This window comes from Trichosurus vulpecula, chromosome 5, assembly GCF_011100635.1.
Source record: "Trichosurus vulpecula isolate mTriVul1 chromosome 5, mTriVul1.pri, whole genome shotgun sequence".
In the NCBI taxonomy this organism is placed as follows: Eukaryota; Metazoa; Chordata; class Mammalia; order Diprotodontia; family Phalangeridae; genus Trichosurus; species Trichosurus vulpecula.
In genome coordinates this window covers 104274859-104302299 of record NC_050577.1, presented here as the reverse complement: position 1 = coordinate 104302299, position 27441 = coordinate 104274859, and the positions used below count along the sequence as shown (strand labels likewise).

General features: G+C 39.8%; 1 gene segment (V, D, J or C); it reads left to right on the top strand.

Annotated features, from left to right (window-relative positions):
- Positions 1-27441, top strand: part of LOC118850482 — a 220720-nt gene that overhangs the window by 74045 nt on the left and 119234 nt on the right. Inside the window, 1 exon segment of the C gene segment in view lies at positions 2105-2111. Within this exon segment, the coding sequence occupies positions 2105-2111 (7 nt within the window).

Genomic DNA, 27441 nt, shown 5'->3' with positions numbered 1-27441 from the left:
AAGAATTTGGAACTCAAAGTTTTAAAAGAAGATGTTCAAAAAAAAGTTTTTTACAAGCAACTAGGAAATAAGATATACAGGCAATGGGGCATAAAAATCTATCTTGCCCTACAAGAAAGTAAGGGAAAAGGGGATGGGGGGTAGTGGGGTGACAGAAGGGAGGGCTGACTGGCAAATGGGGCAATCAGAATATATGCCATCTTGGAGTGGAGGAGGGTAGAAATGGGGAGAAAATTTGTAATTCAAACTCTTGTGAAAATTAGTGCTGAAAATTAAAAATACTAAATAAATAAATAATGATTTAAAAAAAAAGAATGCCTTGTCCCTAGTTGAGGGACATAACATAAAAAAATTTGTAGAGGATCCATTTGGCTTGATTTTGTATGACTTTCTTTAACACAATTCAATAGCATGTGAATAGGATTGAGGAGATAGAGGGTGAGACCATTCCAGCATAGTGGTCTGGCAAAGTATGAGTAGCCATAGGACCATCTAGCATCCACTTGTTTGAACAAAATCCTGAGCCAGCCCATCCTAATTTTGAATAGTTCTAGTTATTAGCAAGTTTTTCTTTATAAAGAGTTAGAATCTGCCTCTTTGCAATTTTTACCTATGGCTCCCAGTTCTGCCTAGGCAAAAAGAATAAACCTAATGTTTCTTCTATATGACTATCCTTGAAAATACTTGAAAATGGATATCTTATCCAACAATTCCAGAGAGCAATTTGGAACTATGCCCAAAGGGCTATAAAAATGTGCACACCCTTTGACCCAGCAATACCACTTCCAGGGCTGTATCCCAAAGAGATTGTAAAAATGGTGAAAGGACCCACTTGCACAAAAATATTTATAGCAGCTCTCTTTGTGATGGCCAACAACCGGAAATTTAGGGGATACCCATCAACTGGTGAATGGCTGAACAAATTGCGGTATATGAATGTAATGGAATAGTATTGTGCTATAGGAAATGATGAGCAGGCAGACTTCAGAAAAGCCTGGAAAGACTTATATGAACTGATTCTGAGTGAGGGGAGCAGAACCAGTAGAACATTGTACACAGTTACAGCCACATTGTGTGATGACTAATTTTGATAGACTTGGCTCTTCTCAGCAATGCAAGATTCTAAGATAACTCCAAAAGGCTCACGATGGAAAATGCTATCCACATCCAGAGAAAGAATTAGGGACTCCGAATGCAGATTGAAGCTTACTATTTACTCTCTCTCTTTTTTGTTTTGTATCTTCTTTCTTGTGGTTCATTACATTGGTTATAATTCTCCTTTACAATAGGACTAACGTGAAAATATGCTTAATATGAATGCGTATATAGAACCTATATTAGATTACATGCCTTCTTGGGGAAGGCAGGGGAGGGGAGAAAATTTAAAAGCTTGTGGAACTGAATCTTATAAAAATAAATAAATAAATTTAAGATTTAGAAAAAAAAGAAAAGAAAAAAAGATTGTAGACCACCAGAAAAACCCTTATATCCCTTGTAGAGGAACTCCTATTCTCTCCATCTCAGGTAATTCTCACAGGCATCAATTATTTGGAATGCCCATGGAAATTCCTTTGTCATTTAAAAGTTACATATCTATAAAAAAGCTAACAGCCTCCCCTACCAGGTGTCCCTGAATTATGGTGGACATATCTGTGGTGGCACCCTCATCAATGACCAGTGGGTAGTGTCAGCTGCTCATTGCTATGAATCATAAGTGATGAGACTGGTGGTGCTCCCATGGTGGGTTCCATAGCCAACTAGCCATGGTACCTCTTGGAGGCATCATGGAAGAAAATGGGTACAATTTGGGTTGAAGAGCAGAAATTCAGAGAAGTTACACTCATCATCCATAATGCAGACTGGGATAAAAAGGAGCAAGGTTAATGGTGGAGGGGAAACAAGATAATTCCTAGATTAAGCTTGGTGTTACAGGCTTAAAATGAGTGATAACATAGTAAGCAAAACCCCAGAGAATTGGTAAGAAGGCACAGCTTTCAAATGTCTAGGAGTAATGTTTCATTCCTCAATGTGACCCTATCTCCAGGGCAAAAAGTGAGCAGTTTTTTGAAATATCCACACTCATCTCTTGCATTTCCACATAGAGCAGGATTGTAGGCAGTGCTACTGAACATACAGAAATGCGCGCACACACGCGCACACACAGAATTCTACAAGATACATTCTTTATATTACATTTAAAGTGATCCAAGATGTACAGAATCCTATGCAGAATGTCTACCCAGTTCTTAGGAGAGAGTACTCTTTGTGGTCACATCCAGCACTGGAAATAATTGTCTTCATCAGCCGCCTTCAGGTGAGACTGCGAGAGCATAACATAGAAGTCCTTGAAGGAAATGAACAATTCTTCGATGCAGAAAAAATCATTTGTCACCCAGACTACAGCAGGAAGACTGCAAATAATGACATCATGCTGATCAAGCCAAAAACCCCAGCTGTCATCAACAGTCATGTGGCTACCATCTCTCTGCCCATGTCCTGTGCAACTGCAGGCACTGAGTGTCTCATCTCTGGTTGGGGCAACACCCTGAGTTTTGGTGGTGAGGAGCTTTGCCCTGTCCTATATCTTTGCATTAGATTTCCCCCCTCCAACCCCGCCACTGACCTTAGCTCAGCTTCTCCCTTTTCCCTGTTCTCTATAGTATTCCCTTACCTTTCCTCCCCCTTCCTGATCTCAGGAAGCCGAAGATAGAAATAAATACTTCTTGAATGCTGAGAACAACCAATATAGAAAAACTCTAAAGGCTCTTTTCCAACATCTTCATTTCTTTTAATTTTCCCACTAACACTAGTCTTATCTCCAGGGTACTTTCCTATCAATCCCCACTTCCCGTTAAATGTCACATTGTTGGAAAGTAGAAACTTTATGAAGGAATTTGAGGAAACAGCAAAATTAGTCAGAGTGACTTCCAGAAACATATAATAGTCAAGTTACAAAGATACAGAGCCATTCTCTAAGTTTTGTTTGACCTACTCTGGCACTCGAGTCTCACCGCTGATTCACCTCCCTTCTCTATGTTTGGATCTATACTCTAATACCTGTCGGTTTCTACAGATCTAGTTCTCTCTATTTTGGGGGCAATTGGGTGGCACAGTGGATAGAGTGCCAGGCCTGCAGTAAGAAGACTCAAATTCCTGAGTTCAAAACTGGCTTCAGACGCTTACTAGCTGTGTGACCCTGGGCAATTTGCCGTAGTTTCTTCATCTGTAAAATGAGCAGGAGAAAACAATGGCAAACCACTCCAATATCTTTGCCAAAAAAACTGCAAATGGGGTTATGACGAGTCAGAGATGATTGAAATGCCCAAATGTGTCCAGGGTCAAATAGGTGTCTGAGGCCAGATTTGAACACAGAAAGTAGAGTCTTCTGACTCAAGGCCTGGCACTCTACCAACTATGCCACCTAGCTGCCCTAGTATACAGGGTACTGTCCTAGAAATCCATTTTTAGTTTCTGGAAGTCCATTTTCTATTTCTAGAGGCACATATTAAATCTGTTGAAATTGCAAATTCTTTAAACATACAATAATAATTGACATGCTATTTCCAGTGAGAGTAAGGACAGGAACATCTTCTCATAGCTCATAATTATGCCTCATACTAATATTCATTCATCAAACATATTCAGTTGTCTATTATGTACAAGGAGCTGTGTTGTGTGCTATGGAAAACATATGGACGTGAGTAAACTGGGTTCTTCCCTGAAGGAGGTTATACTGGACTAGGGCTAAAGCTAGAGCCTGGCCCAGGGATTGCACTGCAGTAGGGAGCTCCACAGTGAGATGATCCCCCTCTACCTTCCAGAGCAGCCCCTTCTCTGTAATTTAACAGTCTTAGAGAGAATTGCCAGCAAAACTAAGAAATGAAGTTACTTGCCCCACGTCACATAGCCTGTATGTGTCAGAAACAAGATTTAAATGGAGATCTTCCTGGTTCCAAAGCTACTTCTCTATCCCTTCTGTACCATTGTCTTTCTACATTCTACACAAATTACCACCCTAGAGAGAAGTATGATATGTTCCACGAGAAATATATAGGAGTTTAGAGGAACTGTTTTCTCTTTCCTGTACTAAAGTTCCCAAGCCCATTTCTCCCACCTCTGATCCTGGAAATTAGCACTCTGTTAGGTAGCTGTGCTTCCTTCTTTAGTCTGACAGCTGCTCTTGATGAAGTGCTTGTGCTTGCACCCTAAATTCTAACAGCCTCTACTTGGGTACCTGTGCCTGAACCCCAATTCCAAAACATCCAGTTCACATAAACACATACAGTTCTCAAAACATATTCTCTCTCAGACTGTCTCTAGCTAAAGGGCAGCCTGCCCCAACTTATCTCTGCTTCTTCCTTTGTAAGCAGCTATGTGCAATTATAGATTGATTTCCAGATGCTGATAACGGTTTTTACACTGATTCATAACCATATTTACTATTCACTGACCTTTCTAACATGTATCCCAGACATAATATTTTGTCTAACTACACTAGATGAGAAACTATTCCCCTTTAGCCCCGACCGATAGTGAACTCAGTGACATTTCACAGTAGAAACCACACCCCCAGTAATGCCCCTGTGGGCTATTTCCTAGAAAACTCTGGGTAATATGCCTATGCAGTAGATACTAAATGTGCATGTTCCTTTAAGAACTAACCTCTCCTTGAACACGCCCTAAACCACTCCCTAATCCCACCCCCCAAACACCTAACTGACATATTCCACCCCTTAATCCCCTATTAGCTCCTATAAAGATTCCCCCTGCACCTCTTTATGGTTGCAGGTTCCCTAAGAACTCTTGTGGCTGGAAAAGTATAATAAATCTTTGCCTCCTTGACCTAAAGAATGCTTGTGTCTGCAAATTCATTCCAGGCGGCCCCTTCCTGGGAGCTTTGGTTTGGGATCCCTGCATCCCTGGGTTTCTTCTCCCCCTCTACACTCTGATCCTCCCCCAAATCCATTTTCTTCACAGCTGACTACCCAGACCTTCTGCACTGTTTGAATGCTCCCATTCTGTCTTTCGCCCAGTGCACATCCTCCTATCCTGGTGAAATCACAGAACACATGGTCTGCGCTGGCTTCCTGGAGGGTGGCAAGGATTCCTGCCAGGTAAGGCCCTGCCTTTCCATAAGTGGAAGAAAACAGCATTTTCATTAAGCCTATTGGGGATCAGAGTTTGGAGAAACACCAAGGTCTCTGAAAAGAAAGAAAAGAGAGATGATTTCCTTACCATTACCTTCTCAAGTACCTCCAGATGAATTGAAGGTGGACTGAATAGGAATAGTCATGAAGATCTGGAGGGACAGAAATGATAAATGGAAGGTGATGTTGCAGAAAGATTAGATGACCATAGAGGCAGGGACTAGGCTGGATGACCTCTGGGATCTCTTCCAAGGATGAGTCTATGACCCTAAGATTCAGACTGAGGTGCGGGCTGCTGTCTCTTCTTTTCCCTCTCCTCACTCGACCATGTTCTCCATCCCCAGGGTGACTCAGGTGGCCCCAAGGTTTGTAATGGAGTGCTCCAGGGTGTTGTCTCCTGGGGCTATGGCTGTGCTCTGAAGAATAATGCTGGTGTCTACATCAAATTCTGCAACTATGTGGACTGGATTGAGACAACTATTGCTGCCAACAGCTAGAGGCACCGGACCCCTGTTTCTGTCCCTTTGGTATTCTGTGTTGGGACATGATGCCGATAAAATTATGCTCCATAAAGTGCTCTGTCTGTGCTTCAGTTTTTATTCATTGTTCTTCTAAGAACAGGGGAATGCTTTTAACCTGATATGGAGCAAGGCAGCACAGCCTGAGGGCATAATCACTGCTCCAGATGTTAATTCATGTTACTCCTTATATCTGGGCAAGAGAGTGGCTCTCTCTGGGACAAAAACCAAACATAACAGATGCATTTTGCCCCAGTCAGAAGTACAGGGGGTTAATTTTAACATCATTCTTCTTTATCTCCAACTACCAAGGAGTTAGTGGTATATGCAAACTGGGAGACATCCCCAAAGGAAGCCTATGGAAGTAAGCTATCTACATACCGTTTCTATTTGAAACTATTTCCCATATTGCTGCTTTTGAGCCTCTCTGATTCATCCCCTACATCTTCTGCCTTTCCGATCATCTTTCAATTTATTCATTCAAGAATCACTTAGTGACTACTACTAGACTCTAGGCTGGGGGATAGAAATCTTAACTAAGATATAATCCATTGTAGAGGCTACAGTATAGTATGGAGATAAAAAACAAATGAAGGCAACTAAAATGTAAAATATTATATAGTACTTTAGAGAGTTGCTGAATAAGGTACTCTAACGTCTAAAGCTATGTGATGCTGAGCAGACATTGACCTCTCTCAGCCCTTTAGTTTTCTCATTTCCAAAGTGGAATCATAATAGCACCCACCTCACAGTGTTGTTGGAAGGGCAACATGTAAAATAGTTTATAAATCTTAAACACTATATAAGTGTTAGCTAATATTATATTGCTACCACCAGTGTGGATCAGGGGTAGTTTCGTGTAGGAGGTGATAGTTAAATTAGGCTTTAAAGAGTAGAAGGAATTCATGAGGAAAAAGAGAGAGAAAGAAAGATCTTTCAGGGATCTCATCATCTCTCCGTCCCCTTTCCAGGTGCTGTGATTCCCAGGCTGTGGGACTCCAAAAAGACAATTATCACCTCTGAGAATAGGAATAGTGGCTGGGGTATTTTTATCCTGGTGGTGATGAATAAAGATAGGGGCTTGAAGGCCTGTGTAAGTAAGTTCCGTAAGTAAATTTCTAGGAAGGCAATTTAGAAAGAGAGGGGCAAAGAATGTGAAGGAGAGATGTGGTATCTAAGAGTTGTTTTGATTTGCATTTCTCTAATCAGCAGCAATCCAGAGCATTTTTCCATATGCCTGTAGATAGCTTTAATTTCTTCCTCTGAAAACTGCCTGTTCATATCCTTTGACCATTTCTCAATTGGGGAATGGCTTGTATTCCTATATATTTGGCTTAGCTCCCTGTATATTTTAGAGATGAGGCCTTTATCAGAGATACTAGTTGCAAAGATTTTCTCCCAATTTTCTGCTTCCCTCCTAATTCTTGTTGCATTGGCTTTTTTTGTACAAAAACATTTCAATTTGACATAATCAAAATTATCCATTTTGCATTTTGTGATGCTCTCTATCTCTTGTTGGGTCATGAATTCTTTACTTTTCCACAAATCTGATAAGTAAACTATTCCTTGCTTTCCCAAATTACTTAGAGTATCAACTTTTACTCCTAAATCATGAACCCATTTTGACTTTATTTTGGTATATGGTGTAAGATATTGGTCTATGCCCAGTTTTTGCCCTACCATTTTCCAATTTTCCCAACAGTTTTTGTGAAATAGTGAATTATTAGCCCAGAAACTGGCTTCTTTGGGTTTATCAAAGAGTAGATTGCTAAACTTGTTGATTTCACCTACTTGTGTACCTATCCTATTCCACTGATCCACACCCCTGTTTCTTAACCAGTACCAGGCAGTTTTGATGACTGCTGCTGTGTAGTACAGTTTAATATCTGGTGTGGCTAAACCACCATCTCTAGCATGTCTTTTCATTAATATCCTAGATACTCTAGACCTCTTGTTTTTCCAAATGAATTTTGTTATTATTTTGTCCAGCTCAGTAAAAAATTTTTTGGTAGTTTGATTGGTATGGCACTGAATAGATAGATTAATTTAGGTAGAATTGTCATTTTTATTATATTAGCTCGGCCTAACCATGAGCAACTGATATTTCTCCATTTATTTAGATCTGATTTTATTCGCGTGAAAAGTGTTTCATAGTTATGTTCATATAGGCCCTGGGTTTGTCTTGGCAAATAGACTCCCAAATATTTTATAGTGCCTTCAGTAACTTTGAATGGAATTTCTCTTTCTGTCTCTTGCTGTTGGGCTTTGTCAGTAATGTATAGGAATGCTGAGGATTTATGTGGGTTTATTTTATATCCTGCAACTTTGCTAAAGTTGTTTATTATTTCAAGTAGTTTTTTACTTGATTCTCTAGGATTCTCTAGATAAATCATCATATCATCTGCAAAAAGTGATAATTTAGTTTCTTCTTTTCCTATTCTAATTCCTTCAATTTCTTTTTCTTCTCTTATTGCTACAGCTAACGTTTCTAGAACCAAATTGAATAATAGGGGTGATAATGGACATCCTTGTTTCACCCCTGATCTTATTGGGAATGCATCTAGTTTATCCCCATTACAAATAATGCTTGTTGATGGTTTTAGGTAGATGCTATTTATAATTTTGAGGAAGGTTCCCCTTATTCCTATGCTTTCTAGTGTTTTTAATAGGAATGGGTGTTGTACTTTGTCAAAGGCTTTTTCTGCATCTATTGAGATGATCATATGGTTTCTGCTAGTTTTGTTGTTCATATGGTCAATTATGCTAATAGTTTTCCTAATATTGAACCAGCCTTGCATGCCTGGAATAAATCCTACCTGGTCATGGTGTATTATTCTCGTAATGAGTTGCTACAATCTTTTTGCTAATATTTTATTTAAAATTTTTGCATCAATATTCATTAGAGAAATTGGTCTATAATTTTCTTTCTCTGTTTTAACTCTACCTGGTTTGGGTATTAGTACCATATTTGTGTCATAAAAAGAATTTGGTAGGACTCCTTCTTCACCTATTTTCCCAAATAGTCTACAAAGTATTGGAATTAGTTGTTCTTTAAATGTTTGATAGAATTCACATGTAAAACCATCTGGCCCTGGAGATTTTTTCCTAGGGAGTTCGTTGATGGCCTGCTCAATTTCTTTTCTGATATGGGGTCATTAAGAAATTTCACTTCCTTCTCTGTTAGTCTGGGCAGTTTATGTTTTTGTAGATATTCATCCATATCTCTAAGGTTGTCAAATTTATGGGCATACAGTTGGGCAAAATAATTCCTAATTATTGTTTTGATTTCCTCTTCATTAGAGGTGACCTCACCCTTTTCATTTTTGATACTGGTAATTTGATTTTCTTCTTTCTTTTTTTTAATCAAATTGGCCAAAGGTTTGTCAATTTTATTGGTTTTTTCATAAAACCAGCTCTTTGTTTTATTTATTAATTCAATAGTTTTCTTGGTTTCAATTTTATTAATCTCTCCTTTGATTTTCAGTATTTCTAATTTGGTATTTAATTGGGGGTTTTCAATTTGCTCTTTTTCTAGCTTTTTCAGCTGTATGCCCAGATCATTGATCTCTTCTTTCCCTATTTTATTCATGTAGGCATTTAGAGATATAAAACTTCCCCTAAGAACTGCTTTTGCTGCATCCCATAAGTTTTGGTATGTTGTTTCATTATTGTCATTCTCTTGAATGAAATTATTAATTGTTTCTCTGATTTGATCTTTGGCCCACTCACTCTTTAGAATTAAATTATTTAGTTTCCAATTAGTTTTTAGCTTATTTTTCCATGGTACTTTATTAAAAATGATTCTTATTGCATCATGATCTGAAAAGGATGCATTGACTACTTCTGCTTTTCTGCACTGGATTGTGAGGTTTTTATGCTCTAGTACATGGTCAATTTTTGAGTATGTGCCATGTACTTTTGAGAAGAAAGTATATTCCTTTTTATCCCCATTCAGTTTTCTCCAGAGGTCTATCATATGTGCCTTTTCTAAAATTCTGTTTACCTCCTTAACTTTTTTCTTATTTATTTTGAGGTTAGATTTATCAAGTTCAGAAAGGGGGAAGTTGAGGTCTCCCAATATTATAGTTTTGCTGTCTATTTCTTCCTGTAACTCCCTTAACCTCTCCTCTAAGAATTTGTATGCCTTACCACTTGGTGCATATATGTTAAGCAATGATATTGCTTCATTGTTTATGGTGCCTTTTAGCAGGATATAATGTCCTTCCTTATCTCTTTTAATTAGATCTATCTTTACTTTTGCTTTGTCTGAGATTAAGATTGCTACACCTGCTTTTTTTACTTTAGCTGAGGCACAATATATTTTACTCCAGCCTTTTACCTTAACCCTATGTGTATCCCCCTGTTTCAGATGCGTTTCTTGTAAACAGCATATTGTGGGATTATGGTTTTTAATCCATTCTGCTATCTGCTTCTGTTTTGTGAGAATGTTCATCCCCTGCACGTTCAGGGTTATGATTTCTATCTGTGTCTTTTTCTCCATCCTAATTCCCCCTGTTTATGCTTTTATTTCTCCCTTTCCCCTTCTTCTCCCCAACAAAGTTTTGCTTTTGACCGCCGCTTTCCTCAGTTAACCCTCCCTCTTTATTCCCCTCCCTTATCTTACCGTTACCCACTTGCTACTTCTCCTCTTCCTTCTGCCCTCCCCCCTCCCTTTTTCCCCCCTTTCCCTCCCACTTCCCGTAGGACAAGTTAGATTTCTAAACTTATCAGAGTATGTTATTCCCTTCTTGAACTAGATCAGATGACAGTAAAGCTCAAATACTGCTCTTCTCCCTCCCTTCTTTCCCTCTACTATAATATGTTTTTTTGCCACTTCCTTTGGTGTAATTTACCCTTTTCTACAACCTCCTTACCACTTCCCTCATAGCCCTCCCTTTATATCTCTTATTTATATTTTATATCTTTACATCAGTTAATTTATACAGGCATTCACAACCTGTGTATATCCCTTTCATTTGTCACAATAGTTGTACCATTCACAAGAATGACTTATATATGTATATGTACATATATATATATATATATATATATATATATATATATATACATAAAAAACATACATAAGATGATATAATCCCACATAAAGATGTAAACAACCTAAGCTTATTGGTTAATGAAGTTTGTGGGGTTTTTCCCCCTGGTTACCTTTTTATGTCTCTCTTGAGGTTTGTATTTGGAGATCAAATTTTCCATTGAGTTCTGGCCTTTTCATCAGGAAGGTCTGGAATTCCCTTATTTCATTGAATGTCCATCGCCTTGCCTGGAAAATTATGCTTAGTTTTGCTGGGTAGTTGATCCTTGGTTGTAGTCCCAGCTCCTTTGCCCTTCGGAATATCATATTCCAATTTCTCCTGTCTTTTAATGTGGAAGCTGAGAGATCCTGCGTGATCCTGACTGTAGTTCCACGATATTTGAATTGCTTCTTTTTGGCTGCTTGCAGTATTTTCTCCTTGAGTTTATAGCTCTGAAATTTGGCTATAATATTTCTTGGTGTTTTCAGTTTGGGATCTCTTTCAGGGGGTGATCGGTGAATTCTTTCAATGACTATTTTGCCCTCTGGTTCTAGGACCTCTGGGCAGTTGTCTTTGATAATTTCTTCGAAGATACTGTCAAGGCTCCTTTTTTCATCGTGGATTTCCGGTAGACCAATAACTCTCAAATTGTCTCTCCTGGATCTATTTTCCAGGTCAGTTGTTTTGCCAATCAGATATTTCACATTTTTTTCTATTTTTTCATTCTTTACGTTTTGTTTTATTACTTCTTGATGCCTCATAGATTCATTAGCTTCTACTTGCTCAAGTCTAATTTTAAATGAGTTAGTGTTTACATTTTGCTTTTGAGCCTCCATTTTCAATTGGTTGATTTCACCTCTCAGGGTGTCCTTTTCTCTCTCTAGATTCTGAATCTCCATAGCCATTTCGCCAATCTTATTCTTTAGGGACTTGATTTCGTCAGTGGATTTTTTCTCCCTTTTTTCCATTTTTTCCATATTTTCTTTTAGCTCCCTAATTTGGTTTTTAAAATCCTCCTTTAGCTCTTCCAGCAGTGCTTTTTGGGATGGAGACCAGTTCATATTAGCTTTTGAGGTATCTGATGTATCTACCGTGTCATTGCTATCTTCTTCTATGTCGATATTTTGATCCTGCCTGTCTCCATAAAAAGAATCTATTGTCCTCGGTTTTTTTGTGTTCTTCTTCATGTTGGTTTGCCTTTTGCTGGCTTTACAACGAATTTCTATCTGTGAGTCTCAGGGCTTTCTGTCCCAGCTTTCTTATTCTGGGGGTTGTGAGTCTAGAATTATAACCTTCAGTTTCCTGAGGTGTGGTGGAGGGGTCTGGCTCCCTGGCGTCTCACTCCCTATGGGTGCTCTCCAGCACTTGCTTTTCAGCAATGGTCTCAGCTGTTTGTTGTTTGAGCTGATGACTGGTGCTTCCCCTGGGGGAGCAAGGTTACGTCTGGGCTCCTGGCTTGGCCCCCTGCCGACTCTTCCCCTCTGGGACTAATGAGCTTCTAGTATTTGTCCTGTGAAGCCCCACTACCTCTCCTCTGTTTCAGTTCTCTTTTTTTTTACCCGAGGAATTCTCTGGATGAGGTGGGGAGGGATTAGAGCCGTTTACCTGGTCATTGAGTCTTCCGGAAGTTCAAGAAGCTGAATTCCTGGGTTTTGCAAGCGTCAGGACTGGGTGTTTTCGCAGCTGGTGGCGTTGCGCTGCCTCTCGTCGCTCCCAGAGACTGCCGTCCTGTGTTGAGAGGCCTGGGGATCTCTGCCGGTTTCGGGCGCCCAGCTTTCTCCCAGCCCGTCTCCCACGTGGATTTCCCGGCCGGCCGCTTCCGCCTTGGTCTGGAGCAGCTCCGCACCGAGCACTCTCCGAGCCTGCAGGTTCGTTCCTCTGGTCTTTCAAACTCTCCCAGCTCGGAAATTTGCCCCACGCACACTGCTCGCGGTTTCTGACTCTCTCAAATCTGCTCAAATTCACTTTTTTATGGGAATCTGACAGACCTTGTGAGAGAGCTCCGGTAAGACGCTGCCTTCATGCGGCCATCTTGGCTCCGCCCCCCCTGAACATAGCTTTTTAAAAAAGTAGTGCAGAATCATTCAGGCATAGAAGCTTTCACATAGTCTATCTACCCTTATCATTGTAGATAAATCTAGATTTTGGATTCTTTTAGTCATTAAGTCAATTGTATCTGACTACTTGTGAGCTGGCATGAGGCTTTCTTGGCAAAGACACCGGAGTGGTTTGACATTTCTTTCTCCTATAAATTAAGGCAAACAGAGGCTATATGACTTGCCCAGGACCACACAGGTCATATTTGAGTCAGGATTTGAACTCAGGTCTTCCTGACTCCAGGTTCAGAGCTCTATCTACTGAGCCACCCAGCTGCCTCTTTTGGATATTTAATTAAAGTAATTCATACTTTTCATCTGTGATGAATAGTACCAAGGATATAATTCATCTGTTAATGATAATTCAGCTTAGTTATAGTTACTGGCAGCTAGGTGGTACAGTGAATAGAACACTGGGCTTGGAATCAAGAAGACCCCTCATCTTTATGAGTCAAAATCCAGTCTAAGACACTTACTAGCTCCATGACCCTGGGTGAGTCATTTAACCCTGTTTGCATTAGCTCCTCATTTGTAAAATGAGTTGGAGAAGGAAATTGTGAGCCACTCTAGTATCATTTCCAAAAAAAAAAACACACCAAAATGCAAATAGGGTCACAAAGAGTCAGACACAACTGAAACAATTGGACGATGACTAAATCAGCTTAGAACTCATTTACAACATTGACGCATAAGGAGCCATTTTCCTATTATTGTCTTGTTACTCCACTATCTAGTTTTCACACTTTCTGGAACAGACAGAGTACTGTTTTATCATTCACCCCTTAGTCATGACAGGGACTACTTCAGCAGGTACTAGGGCAAACTGAATTGCTGGGATTAAGTATCTCATAGAAAATTAACTCGTTATCTTCTTTTTCCTGGTGGAGCTGATGATATCGACAAGGTCATGATGTTCTGACCCATTACTTTGGCTTCCTCTAGTATTATCTCCAATAACCTTCCTCTCAAATGTCACCTGCCGGTATTCCCATTGTGCATTACTGTGCACCTCCCATGTCCTCCCCAAGCCTCTACTGCAATCCAGAGTATGGGGTTACAATCCTACATTTGACACATCCTGTCTGTGTGGGCAAGTCAAAGCCTTACTGAGCATTAATTTCCTGACCTAGAAAAAAGTATAATAACATTAGGTCCTTAGGTTCTGTTCTTTTTGAGTCCTTTGTAATTAGTCTTAGGTATGTAACTTATATTTCTCTTGGCACTTGTATGTCAAATCTTATATTAAGTTAAGGTTTATTTTTTTTTAACAAATTCCTGAAAGTTAGACAATTCATTTAATGTTCTTCCCGCCCCACCCCCCACTCAGTATTATGCTTAGCTTTTCTGGGTATGCTATTTTTGGCCCAGAACCTCAGGATTTTTACTCTTTGATATATATTGTTCTGAGACCTAGAGTCACCACCACTAGGTCTTATGTGGCACTGCCATATTTAAATTGGCTTTTTTTTGTTGCTTGTAATATTTTATCCTTGAGCTCTGGGTTTTGGAGTTTGACTATACTATTTCTGTGGGTTTTTCTCATAGGATCTCTTTTAGGTGATAATCACTGGATTTTTTTTCCTTTCTACTTCCCCCTCTTGTTCTAATGTTTCACAACAATTTTCTTTATTTCTTATATTATTGTACCATGATTTTTTTATCATAGTTTCCATATAGTCCAATTATTCTTATGTTTTCTCTTCTTGATCTGTGTAACAACAATGTTGCTAGCAGCTGCTGTAGGGGTGTAAGACCCAACAAGACCAGCAACAAGAGCTGCCAGCACAGGTTCTTTGACCTGCTTTTCTAAGAAAAGCAACTTTAGGGGGCTAACAATCTCACTTTAGTCAAACATACATATATAATTCATTTAGTTGGGGGGGGGAAGCCAGCACCCTGAACTTCAAAACAAATACAAATATAAATTACAAACAGAAAACATCAACAGATCAAATACCATAATTCCACAGACAGGCTTTGTCTGTTCAAGATATCACATACATAGTTACCAAAAAGGGAGACATGAACATCTGGGTTTTCTTCAAAGCTGGGGGGCTCTTCACAATAGCTACCCAGAGTCTCCATACCAAGATTTCCAGTCAGTGAGAGTCCCAAACAAAATGCTAACTTCTGAGTTTATATACCCTTCTTATAGCCCAAAGCCTTCACACCTAATCAGCAAAATGTGTGGGCCTGGGGCTTTGCACCTAGTAAGACTTAATCAAAGGCACTTGATTACTTTAGCATTCTAAAAGAGAAAACAGTGGGAAAAAAAAGTCCCACCTTAATTATCAATACAATCTGTCCTCCAGATTAGTTATTTTTCTTATGAGATGTTTCATATTTCTTCCATTTGTCCATTCTTTATATTGTGTATTATTATTTCTTGATCTCATAACTTTTCTACCTTCCCCTTGCCCAATTCAGATTTTCAAAGAGTCATTTTCTTCCTTAGGATTCTGGATCTCCTTTTCTAATTGGTTGACTTTCTTTTCATAATCTTGTTTTTCTTGGATTGTTCTTATTTGTTTTTATTTTTCCTTAACGTCTCTCATTTGATTTTTAAAGTCTTTATAAAATTCTTCTATGAATCCTTTTGGGCAGGTGACCATTTGACATTACTCTTTGGGGGCTGAAAAAGGTTTTTTTTGCTTTAGTAGCCTCCTCTGAAGATGAACCCCAGTCTTCTCTATTCCCACAGTAACTCTCTATGGTTTAATTCTTTCTCCTTTGCCTTTGCACTTTTTAAAATTTGTAGTGGCTTAGTTTAGCTAATCACCTCTAGTCCTATGGGGTGGTGCCTCTGGCCTAGAACCAAAACCAAGACCTCCAGCCACCTGTAAGTGACCACGGCCAGCAGCAACTTGCCCCCCTGCTTCTGCTTTTCACAGCCCTGTTTGCCTCGGTTTCCTCATCTGTAAAATGATCTGGAAAAGGAAATAGCAAACTGCTCCATTATCTTTGCTGAGAAAACCTCAAAGGGGATCACAAAGAGTCAGACATGACTGAAGCAAATGAATGACAACTTATCTGACTGAAATGATTGAAAAACAACAACTTAGGAGTCAACTACAAGGAATGATTAAAGAACATGTGATGTAGCTAGGGAAAATACAGGGGGAAGTAAACCAAATTGCAGTGCTTTTCAAGGAAAAAAGATCAGAGAGACAAAATGGCCGCTGGCCTGGTCATCTCATTTTTCTGTCCTTTCTCAGGCCTTTTCCCTGTTTTCTTCTGGCCTCATTGACGTTCTCTCTTCCTGCTCCTCCTTCTCTTCCTCATCCTTCTCTTCCTCCTTCCTCCAAATGCCCATACAACTGCAAGCTTAATCTGGATGAGTGTAGACCACCAGGAAAACCCTTGATTCCCTTATATAGAAATTCTCATTCTCTCCATCTGAGTTAATGTTTACAGGCCTCAATTGTTTGGAATACCCATGGAAAGTTCTTTATCCTTTAAAAGCTATTTATCTATGAAAAGGCTAAACTTAGGAGAACTGATATAACATGGTAGGAGAGGGAAAAGTGGCAGGTGTGTGGGGTGAGTGGGGAGAGGAAAGAGGCGACCTTCTGCTTTACAAATACTTTCTACTGCCCCACAAGAATATAAAAAACAGAGGGCCTCCACTGAAAAGTCAACCAAACCATGCCAACATGAACCCTCTTCTGTTCCTGGCTTCTGTTGGAGCAGCTTTTCAGCCATCCCAATCACCTTATATTCCTTACCGCCTCTGGCCTGTAGAACATTCAGGCCATTCTCTCAATCTATGCTTCCATCTTCTTCTTCAGTCACTGTTCTTCCCCACTGGACCCCACGCCCATATCTGTCTAGTTTCCCTGTTCACCTGCCAAACTCTTCTAGCTACCCTTTCCAAGTCCTTCACAACTTCATTCACCTCTGCTGCTCCCCAGTATGCACAACTATAGGGTCTTCTATTAACCAAACCTTTCCATGCAGTGATAGAGTTGGAAATGTGTGCAAATAAAACTTTGGGGGGAGGGATAAACAAGGAAGGAAGGAAACAAGAGCAAGTGGAAAAATCAATGGGTTGAAAAACAGTGGGGTCCAAGACCAGAGAGAACCAGTGAATGAGGAGCCTAGTCTGAATAGGAAGAGGAAGGAGAAGGGAAGGCACAGGATCACATTCAAAGTGAAATGCAAGCTTATTAAGGGAACAAAATATTTTATTTTTATCTTTAGATTCCTCAGATCCAATAAGAGTAAGTGCAAAATTAATGATTGATTCTATTGCTTGTGAAAATAAGCCCTCCCTGTTTCTCCCCTAGGGAGGCAGAATGGAGGAGAGCCTGTGTAAAATAAGGTAGAGTCCAATGAAGGATACAGCTTGGGGAGAAGCTACAAGAGGCTAATATGACATGAAGGACAGAAACAACAATGAAGGGCAGAAGAATCTCCAGGAGGAAAGAGGACCCTGTCATGTAGATGGGTCTTAAAAGAGTCCTTAAAAGAACATGGATAAGTGAAGTAGCATTTATTCCTTATCATTCTTATAAGCTTATATATGATAAGCTTATATGTGAACCTAAGGCTCCTTTCAGATTGCCCATTGTTTAAGTCTTGAAGAAATCAGGCGAGAGAAAGAAAGCGAGGGGAGACAGACAGACACAGAGACACAGAGAGAGAGACACACACACACACACAGAGACACAGAGACAGAGACAGAGACATAGAGACAGAGACACAGAGACAGAGAGAGACACAGAGAGACACACACACACAGAGACACACACACACACACAGAGACACACACACACACAGAGACACACACACACACAGAGACACACACACACACACAGAGACACACACACACACACACAGACACACACACACACACACAGACACACACACACACACAGACGGGGAGACGGGGAGACGGGGAGACGGGGAGACGGGGAGACGGGGAGACAGAGAGTCTGACAGAGACAAAGAGATCCAGAGAGAAAGCAACAGAGAGACAAAGAAATATTGAGACATATTGAAAGAAACACAGAGAGAAATGGAAAAAGAGATGGAGACACACAGAGAGAATTAGAAACATAGACACATAGACAAGTAGATAGAGCTATCGACTATGCTAATCATGGTCATAATAGCAATGATCTTCAAACTTTGAAAGTACTTTGTACAAAATAAATTCTAGAAATAACCCGTAGGGCTTAGACTTCACATACTGCTAAATTCTCTTCTCCAAATTTTCTCCCCAAGTTGCTTTCTGATGATGATGATAATAAGATCGTCGGGGGCTACACCTGTGAGGCAAATAGCCTCCCCTACCAGGTGTCCCTGAATTATGGACATTTCTATAGTGGCACCCTCATCAATGACCAGTGGGTGGTGTCAGCTGCTCATTGCTACAAAACGTAAATGATAAGACTGGTGCTGCCCCCAGGGTGGGTTCCACAGCCAACTAGCTGTGGTTCCTTTTGGAGGCTTCATGGAGGACAATGGGTGCAATTTGTGTTGAAGAGCAGAAATTCAGAGAAGTCAGACTCATGCAACAGAAATTAGATACTAAAGACTGGGATAAGAAGGAACAAGGTTAAAGGTGCTGTGGAATGAGGATAATTCCTAGATTGAGCTTGATATTACAAGGCTCAAAATGAGTGTTACACAGTTGTAGTATCAATGCTACTTGCAGCTACTGTGGAAGTATAAGACCAGTAACACCAGCACATAGGAGAGCTGCTAGCACAAGTTCTTTGATCCACTTTTCTAAAGGAAAGCAACTTTAAATGGGTCAGCAATCTTACTTTAATTAAACATATATATCATTCATTTAGTTCAGGGGAAAAGTCAGTACCTGAACTGCAGAAAAAATACAAACAGAATTTACTAGCAGAAATTACAAGCACAGTGAATTCAAACAGTAAAGACAAACAGACAGGGCCTCTAACTATCTGAGAAATTAGCACAAATCAACAGATATATCCAACCATTAGACCAAAGCAACATATACATAGTTACCAGAGAGAGAGAGAGAAGCACCAACATCTGAGTTTTCAAAACCAGAGAGCTCCTTAAGAGCTACCCAGAGTCTTGTCTGGCCAAATCACATGAACACTCTTCCAATGAGTGAGCCTTAAAGCAAAATGCTAACCTCAGAATATATATATACTTCTCAGAGCCAGAGGGCATCACTACCCTCCTGACCCAGTGCCTACTTAGAAATTAGCAAAAGGTGTGAGCCTTCCTATAAACAAGCCCCACCCCCCTTATCAAGCTTCCCTTAATGGGCTCCACCTGAGGCTTATTAATGGGTAGGGAAGATCTTCAAATCTCATTAACATTAGAACAGTATGCAAACCCCCAGAGAGTTGGGAAGAAGGCGCAGTTCTCAAATGTGGAGGAATGTTTCATTCATTTTTGCCACCCTATCACTAAGTCAAGAAGTGGGCAGGTTTTATAACATCCACACTCATCCCTTGCATTTCCCCATAGAGGAGGATTGTAGTCAGTGCTACTAGACACACACACACACACACAAAATTCCACAGCATACATGATTTACATTAAATTTAAATGATCCAAGCTGTATAGAATCTTAGGTAGAATGTCTACCCAGCATCGTGTTGTGGCCACATCTAGCACTGAAAATAATTATGCTCATCAGCCGCTTTCAGGTGAGACTTGGAGGACATAACATAGAGGTCCTTGAGGAAAATGAACAGTTCATCCATGCAGAAAAGATCATTCATCACCCAGACTACAGCAGGAAGACTGCAAATAATGACATCATGCTGACCAAGCTGAAAACCCCAGCTGTCATCAACAGTCGTGTGGCTGCCATCTCTCTGCCCACATCCTGTGCAACTGCAGGCATTGAGTGTCTCATCTCTGGTTGGGGCAACACCCTGAGCTTTGGTGGTGAGTAGCTCTGCCCTGTCCCATATCCTAGCATTTGATCAACCCGCCTGACTTTAGGTCAGCTTCTGTCTTCTTCCTGTTCTCTATAATATGCCCCTACCTTTCCTCCCCTTCCTGAAGTCAGGAAGCCCATGATGGAAATAAATGGATACTGAGAACAAAGAATACAGAAAAACTTCGAAGAACTTTTTCCAAAAACTTTATTTCTTCTTGACTATCCCACTAACACTAGCCTACCTCCAGGGTACTTTCCTATCACTTCCTACTTCCCATTGAGTGTCACATTGTTGCAAAGTAGAAACTTTATGAAGGAATTTGGGAAAAGAGTAAAGTTAGTCCAAATGACATCCAGAAGCATTTAAATGTCAAGTTACAAAGCTGTAGAGACATTTTCCAATTCTTTTATTTTACCTTTCTCTGGTATTCTAGTCTTACCTCTGATTTACCTCTCTCCTATATGTTTAGATTTATACTTGAACACTTATCAGTTTAGAAAAAGTTAGTTTTCTCTCTTTTGTGGGCATCTAGGTGGCACAGGAGATAGAGTATCAGGGCTGGAATCAGGGAGACTGATCTTCTTGTGTTCAAATCTGGCCTCATACATGTACTAGCTGTGTGACCCTGGGCAAGCCCCAATTTCCTCATCTGTAAAACGAGCTGGAGAATGAAATGGCAAACCACTCCAGGATCTTTGCCAAGAAAACCCCAAACTGGGTCATGAAGAGTCAGAGATGAGTGAAACACAGGAATGTGCCAAGGGCAAATAAGTGTCTGAGGCCAGATTTACACTCAGAAAGGAGAGTCTTCTGATGCTATGCCTGGCACTCTATTCACTATGCCACGTAGCTGCCCTGGTATACAGAGTACTATCCAAGAAACCAATTTTGTAATATTCTGGAAGTCCATGACTCTCTTCAAAGCATTCATACTTTGAGGACATAGCAAGCATAGTCAGAAATAACCCTGACCTTCACATTTCATAACTGCACAACATGCTTCCTATGAAGGAACCCCACACACAAGAAGAAATAAATCAGAGGAACACAGTTCTTTGAACTAGAATGACTTCTAGAAGGATGGCATGGTTCTCTACTTAAGACACTTCAGGTATGTGGTTTGAGTGCTATTTTCTTTAAGCCTAAGTGAATACAGTATGTCACTGTATTAATTATGCAGCAAGGGAGTTTGGTTAGCTGAGTGCAACATCTGACTTACAAAAGAAATGCCAGTCTACTTGAACTACCAGCCCAGGCTTTGTTAACTCTTTAATCCACAAGAATAACAGAAAACCTGGGTTGCCGATCCCCTGGGGCCACAATATCAAAAAAAAAAACATCTTTAACTTATCTCTCCTTGCCAAGGTCCTGTTTTAACCCAGGAGATGACATGGAACCCTGTTCAAAATATTAAAATATGAAATCTGCTACTTACAGTTAGCTACAATGTGCCTGGACCCTGTAATGGATTACGTTTTCTCATATCATTTCCCAGTGCATTCATAGACTCAGAGATTTACCATAGTTTATTCATGGAACAAAGTAAAAAGGAAGCTGGAACAAACACACTTGTTTGGCTAAAGCTGCCTTTATCCATCTCCTTTTCCTTGCCATTTGCCCATTTCCGTCCTAGATTTCTTGGTGAGGATGGGGAACAATTCATACCTCAAATGCCCACTGTTTCTATAAAAGAATGGATGCAATGAGCATGAACTACATGTTTCAAAATCATGAACCAAGAACAAGAAAGCTGTTTTCCTGCCCTCACCAGCCGAACAGAATTCATAATACCCGGAATTCTCTGCTTCAAGGTGACAAGGTGTCTCAGCTGGGCTAACTTCCCCAATACCACCTTTTACCTCACACTTAGTGCCTCCTTTAGACACATGGTAACAATGGCAACTGCCAGAATTTTGTTTATATTTCTCTAGTTCTTGCAACAGTTTCCATGCCTCTTCGTATTATCTCCAGTTACCCTGTCTGACACCAAAAGTCCAAATGCCAAAGGGATAAAAAGTACAAATATCTTTCTTTTTGTCCTATTGACTAGCTTCCTCCCCAAAACACAAAACCACAATTGTGGTAGACTCATTGCTGGTGATGTGTCTGACCAATTCTCTTTCATTTATTTTTTTTGTGGAAGATGTCCTTGGCCTAGTACCTCTGCAGCTTTTTACAAGGTAGTGCAGAATCATTAAGCTAGAGAAGCTTTTAAATAGTCTATTTATCCCTATCATTGTAGATAAATCTGGATTTTGGATCCTTTTAGTCATTCAGTCAATTATATGTGACTCTTTGTGGCCTGGTATCAGGCTTTCTGGCAAAGACATAGGAGTGGTTTGACATTTCTTTCTCCTATAAATTAAGGAAAACAGAGGTTAAATGACTTTCCCAGGGCCACACAGCTCATGTTTGATTGAGGATTTGAACTCAGGTCTTCCTGACTCCAGGATCAGAGGTCTATCCACTGAGCCACCTAGCTGCCTCCTTTGGATACTTAATTAAAGTTAAATTAATTCATACTTTTCATCTGTGATTAATAGCACCTAGGATATAATTCATCTATTAGTGATAATTCAGCTTAGTTATAGTTATGGGCAGCTAGGTGGTGCAGTGAATAGAACACTGGGCTTGGAATCAAGAATATTCCTCATCTTTTCTCAGCATCCCTCATCCTCATCTTCATGAGTTAAAATCCAGTCTAAGACCTTTATTAGCTGTGTGACTCTGGGCAAGTCACTTAACCCTGTTTCCCTTAGTTCCTCATTTGTAAAATGAGTTGGAGAAGGAAATGGCAAACCACTCCAATATCTGTGCACCCCCCCCAAAAAAAAATAACCAATGTGGTCACAAAGAGTCAGAAATACCTGAAACAGATGAACAAGAACTCAATCAGCTTAGAACGCATTTACAATTTACAACATTGCTCTCTAAGCAATTATCTGTTATCTTGAAACTCCACTGTCTAGTTTCCACTCATTCTGGAACAGAGTACTATTCATCATTCACCCCTTAGTCATGACAGGGACTACTTCAGCAGGGCAAACTGAATTGCTGGGATTAAGGACCATGTTAAAAAATTTACATGTTATCTTCTTTCTCTTGGTGGAGCATGTGATATCAACAGGATCATGATGTTCTGATCCATTTTGGGGGGTTCCTCTAGCATTATCTCCAGTAACCTTTCTTTCAAATGTCACCTGTTGGTATTCCCATCATGCATTACTGCCCACTTTCAATGTCCTCCCTCAAACCTCCACTGAAATCTGGAGTCTTGGGTTACAATCCTAAATTTGCTGCATCCTGTTTGTTTGGGCAAGTTTCAAAGCCTTACTGAGCATTAATTTCCCGATCTAGAAAAAGAAGTTATAATAACATTGGCCCTTCTGGCTATATGAGATTTTGAAACTTCAGATGAAATAACATTGGTAAAAGTACTTTGAAACTCTAAAACTTTAAATGAAAATATGGTTATAGCCTTATAACTCTATTATTTTACAGGGATCACCACCGAAATCAGGCATACAAGCACACAATTATTGAATTCAAGGGTTGGAAGCTATTCTCTTAAGTCCCTAATTCAGCATGAAGATCATTCTCCTTTACAAAGAAAACATCAACAAAATAGTGATTGAGTAGTTTCCTTTTCTTTGACTATTGTACTCATCCCATCTATCTGTTCTTTGATCTTTTGATTTAATCCAACATAGGTTAAACACACCAACACTTGTGTACCTATTACTCATATATCTTAAACTCTTTTGTCTAGGAAATGTCACCCTACCTATGGGCCTCCATCAAAATATAATTCTGATGACTAAGAAAAGGGGAGGCTGTCTGGAGAGAATAAAAGATATAAAATTAGGCCTTAAACTAATATTCATTCACCAAACATATTCAGGTGATTATTATGGACAAGGTGCTATGCTGTGTGCTATAGAATACATATGGACATGAATCAACTGGGCTCTTCTGTGAAGGAGGTTTCACTGGAGTAGGGCTAAAGCTAGAGCCTGGCCCAGGGATTTCACTGCAGTAGGGAGCTCCACAGTGAGATGACCCCCTCTACCCTCCAGAGAAGCCCCTTCTCTGTAATTTCACAGTCTTAGAATTGCCATGAAAACTAAGAAATGAAGTTACTTGCCCCAGGTCACATAACCCATATGTATCAGGAAAAAGATTTCAATGGTGATCTTCCTGGTTCCAAGGACACTTCTCCATACCTTCTGCATCACTGCCTTTCTACAATATCGTAAAAGGGCTGAAACAATTACACAAATGAGCACCACAGAGAAAAGTATGAGATGCGCCATGAGAAACATACAGAAATTATAGGGGTTCAGAGAAAGGAGAGATACAAACAGTTTTCTCTTTTCTGTAGTAAAGTTCCCAAGTTCCTTTCTCCCAACTCTGACCTTAGGAACTAGAAGTCTGTTAGGTAGGCTGTGCTTTGTTCTTTAGTCTGACAACTGCTCTGACCCTCCTCCAAATCTCTTTATCTTCAGCGGCCTATACTTGCCTTTTCCATGTATAGACACGTTCTTTTAAAATGTAAAGTGGATAATGAATTCATTTTATATCTATTAATCTCTTCGGTCAGCCTTCCCTTTTCTTACTCATCAGAACTATATTTTTGTGCTTCCATAATTTTGTTTTTGAGAGCTTTGTATTTCTTTCAACGTTACCTTTGTCAGTAGTTAATACCATGATACAGATGGCTGTACATTACAAGCATTTCCACCTATTAAGCTTATAATATGTTTCTTTTTTTCTTATTGTGTATTTTTTTAAATAAAAAAATACTGAATAGGAAAGGTATCCCAAGACTAGATATGAGCAAAGGTCATCCAATGTTTATTTTTTTCTCAGTTGTTAACAATGACTTTTATTACTTTTCTTTTTTAAATGAAATTTTATTTTTCCCCTGCTGCATATCAAGAAAATTTTAGCATTCATTTTTACAAGATTTTGAGTTCCAAACTTTTCTCAATCCCTCCCTCCTTTCCCATCTTCCAAAAATGGTCAACAGCCAGATATATTTCATACGTGTGCTATCATGTAAAACATATTTCTATATTCATCACAGTTCTGGAAGGAGAAACAGATCAAAAGGAAAAAAGACCATGAAATAGAATAAAGTGAAAAAATATTCTTTGATCTGCATTCAGAGTCCATCTGTTCTTTTTTTGTTAATTTATTTATTTAATATATTCAGTTTTCAGCATTGATTTTCACAAGAGTTTGAATTACGAATTTTCTCCCCATTTCTACCCTCCCCCCCACTCCAAGATGGTGTATATTCTGGTTGCCCTTTTGCCCAGTCAGCCCTCCCTTCTGTCATCCCACTCCCTTCCCATCCCCTTTTCCCTTCCTTTCTTGTAGGGCAAGATAAATTTCTACGCCCCGTTGTCTGTGTATCTTATTTTCTAGTTCCATGCAAAAACTTTTTTTTTTGTTTTTAAACATCTGTTTTTAAAACTTTGAGTTCCAAATTCTCTCCCTTCTTCACTTCCTACCCACCCTCCCTAAGAAGTCAAACAATTTGACATAGGCCACATGTGTATCATTATGTATAACCCTTCCACAATACTCATGTTGTGAAAGACTAACTATATTTTGCTCCTTCCCAACCCATCCCCCTTTATTGAATTTTCTCCCTTGACCCTATCCCCTTTTAAAAGTGTTTGTTTTTGATTACCTCCACCCCCATCTGTCCTCCGCTCCATCATCCCCCCCTTTTTTTATCTTCTTCCCTCTTCTTTCCTGTGGGGTAAGATACTCAATTGAGTATGTATGGTATTCCCTCCTCAGGCCAAATCTGATGAGAGCAAGGTTCACTCATTCCCCCCTCACCTGCCCTCTCCCCTCCTCCCACAGAACTGCTTCCTCTTGCCACCTTTATGCTAGAAAATCCATCCCATTCTATCTCTCCCTATCTCCCTCTCTCGATATATTCCTCTCTCATCCCTTAATTTGATTTTATTTCTTTTAGATATCTTCCCTTCATCTTCAACTCACCCTGTGCCCTCTCTCTCTCTCTCTCTCTCTCTCCATATATATATGTATATATATATATATATATATATATATACACACACACACACATACATATATACGTACATACACATTCACTTATACATATATATATATACATAAACATAAATATATATATATGCATATTCCCTTCAGCTACCTTAATACTGAGGTCTCATGAATCTTACACATCATCTTTCCATGTAGGAATGTAAACAAAACAGTTCAACTTTAGTAAGTCCCTTGCAATTTCTTTTTCTTGTTCTTTTTCTTGATTACCTTTTCATGCTTCTCTTGATTCTTGTGTTTGAAAGTCCAATTTTCTATTCAGCTCTGGTCTTTTCACTGAGAAAGCTTGAAAGTCCTCTATTTTATTGAAAATCCATATTTTGCCTTGGAGCATGATACTCAGTTTTGTTGGGTAGGTGATTCTTGGTTTTAATCCTAGCTCCACTGACCTCCAGAATATCGTATTCCAAGCTCTTCGATCTCTTAATGTAGAAGATGCCAGATCTTGGATTATTCGGATTATGTTTCCACAATACTCAAATTGTTTCTTTCTGGCTGCTTGCAGTATTTTCTCCTTGACGTGGGAGCTCTGGAATTTGGCGACAATATTCCTAGGAGATTTCTTTTAGAGATCTATTTGAGGAGGTGATCTGTGGATTCTTTCAATTTCTATTTTGCCTTGTGGCTCTATAATATCAGGGCAGATCTCCTTGATAATTTCTTGAAAGATGATATCTAGGCCCTGTTTTTATCATGGATTTCAGGTAGTCCAATAATTTTAAAATTATCTCTTCTGGATCTATTTTCTAGGTCAGTGGTTTTTCCAATGAGATATTTCACATTGCGTTCCATTTTTTCATTCCTTTGGTTCTGCTTTATAATATCTTGATTTCTCATAAAGTCACTAGCTTCCACTTGCTCCAATCTAATTTTAAGGTAGTATTTTCTTCAGTGGTCTTTTGGACCTCCTTTTCCATTTGGCTAATTCTGCCTTTCAAGGCATTCTTCTCCTCATTGGCTTTTTGGAGCTCTTTTGCCGTTTGAGTTAGTCTATTTTTAAGGTGTTGTTTTCTTCAGTGTATTTTTCAGTATTTTTTTGGGTCTCCTTTAGCAAGTCATTGACTTGTTTTTCATGGTTTTCTTGCATCCGTCTCATTTCTCTTCCCAATTTTTCCTCTACTTCTCTAACCTGCTTCTCCAAATCCTTTTTGAGCTCTTCCATGGCCTAAGACCAGTTCATGTTTTTCTTGGAGGCTTTTGTTGTAGGTTCCATGACTTTGTTGACTTCTTCTGCCTGTATGTTTTAGTCTTCTTTGTCACCAAAGAAGGATTCCAGAGTCTGAGACTGAATCTGGGTGCGTTTTTGCTGCCTGGCCATATTCCCAACCAACTAACTTGACCCTTGAATTTTTCGGCGGGGTATGACTGCTTGTAGACTAAAGCGTTCTATGTTCCATGCCTGGGGGGATGCACCAGCTCTGCCACACCAGCTCTGCCACACCAGCACTCCTCCTTCCCCAAGAACCCCCAACCCAGACTGAACTTAGATCTTCAGCAGGCTCTTCACTCCTGCTCTGATCCGCCACTTAATTCCTCCCACCAGGTGGGCCTGGGGCCGGAAGCAACTGCAGCTGAACTTCTATAGCTGCCCCACCTCTGCTGCTCCGGGGGCGGTGGCCGAACTGGGTTGAGAAGTCTGGTAATTGGGGCAGCTCACTGATTCG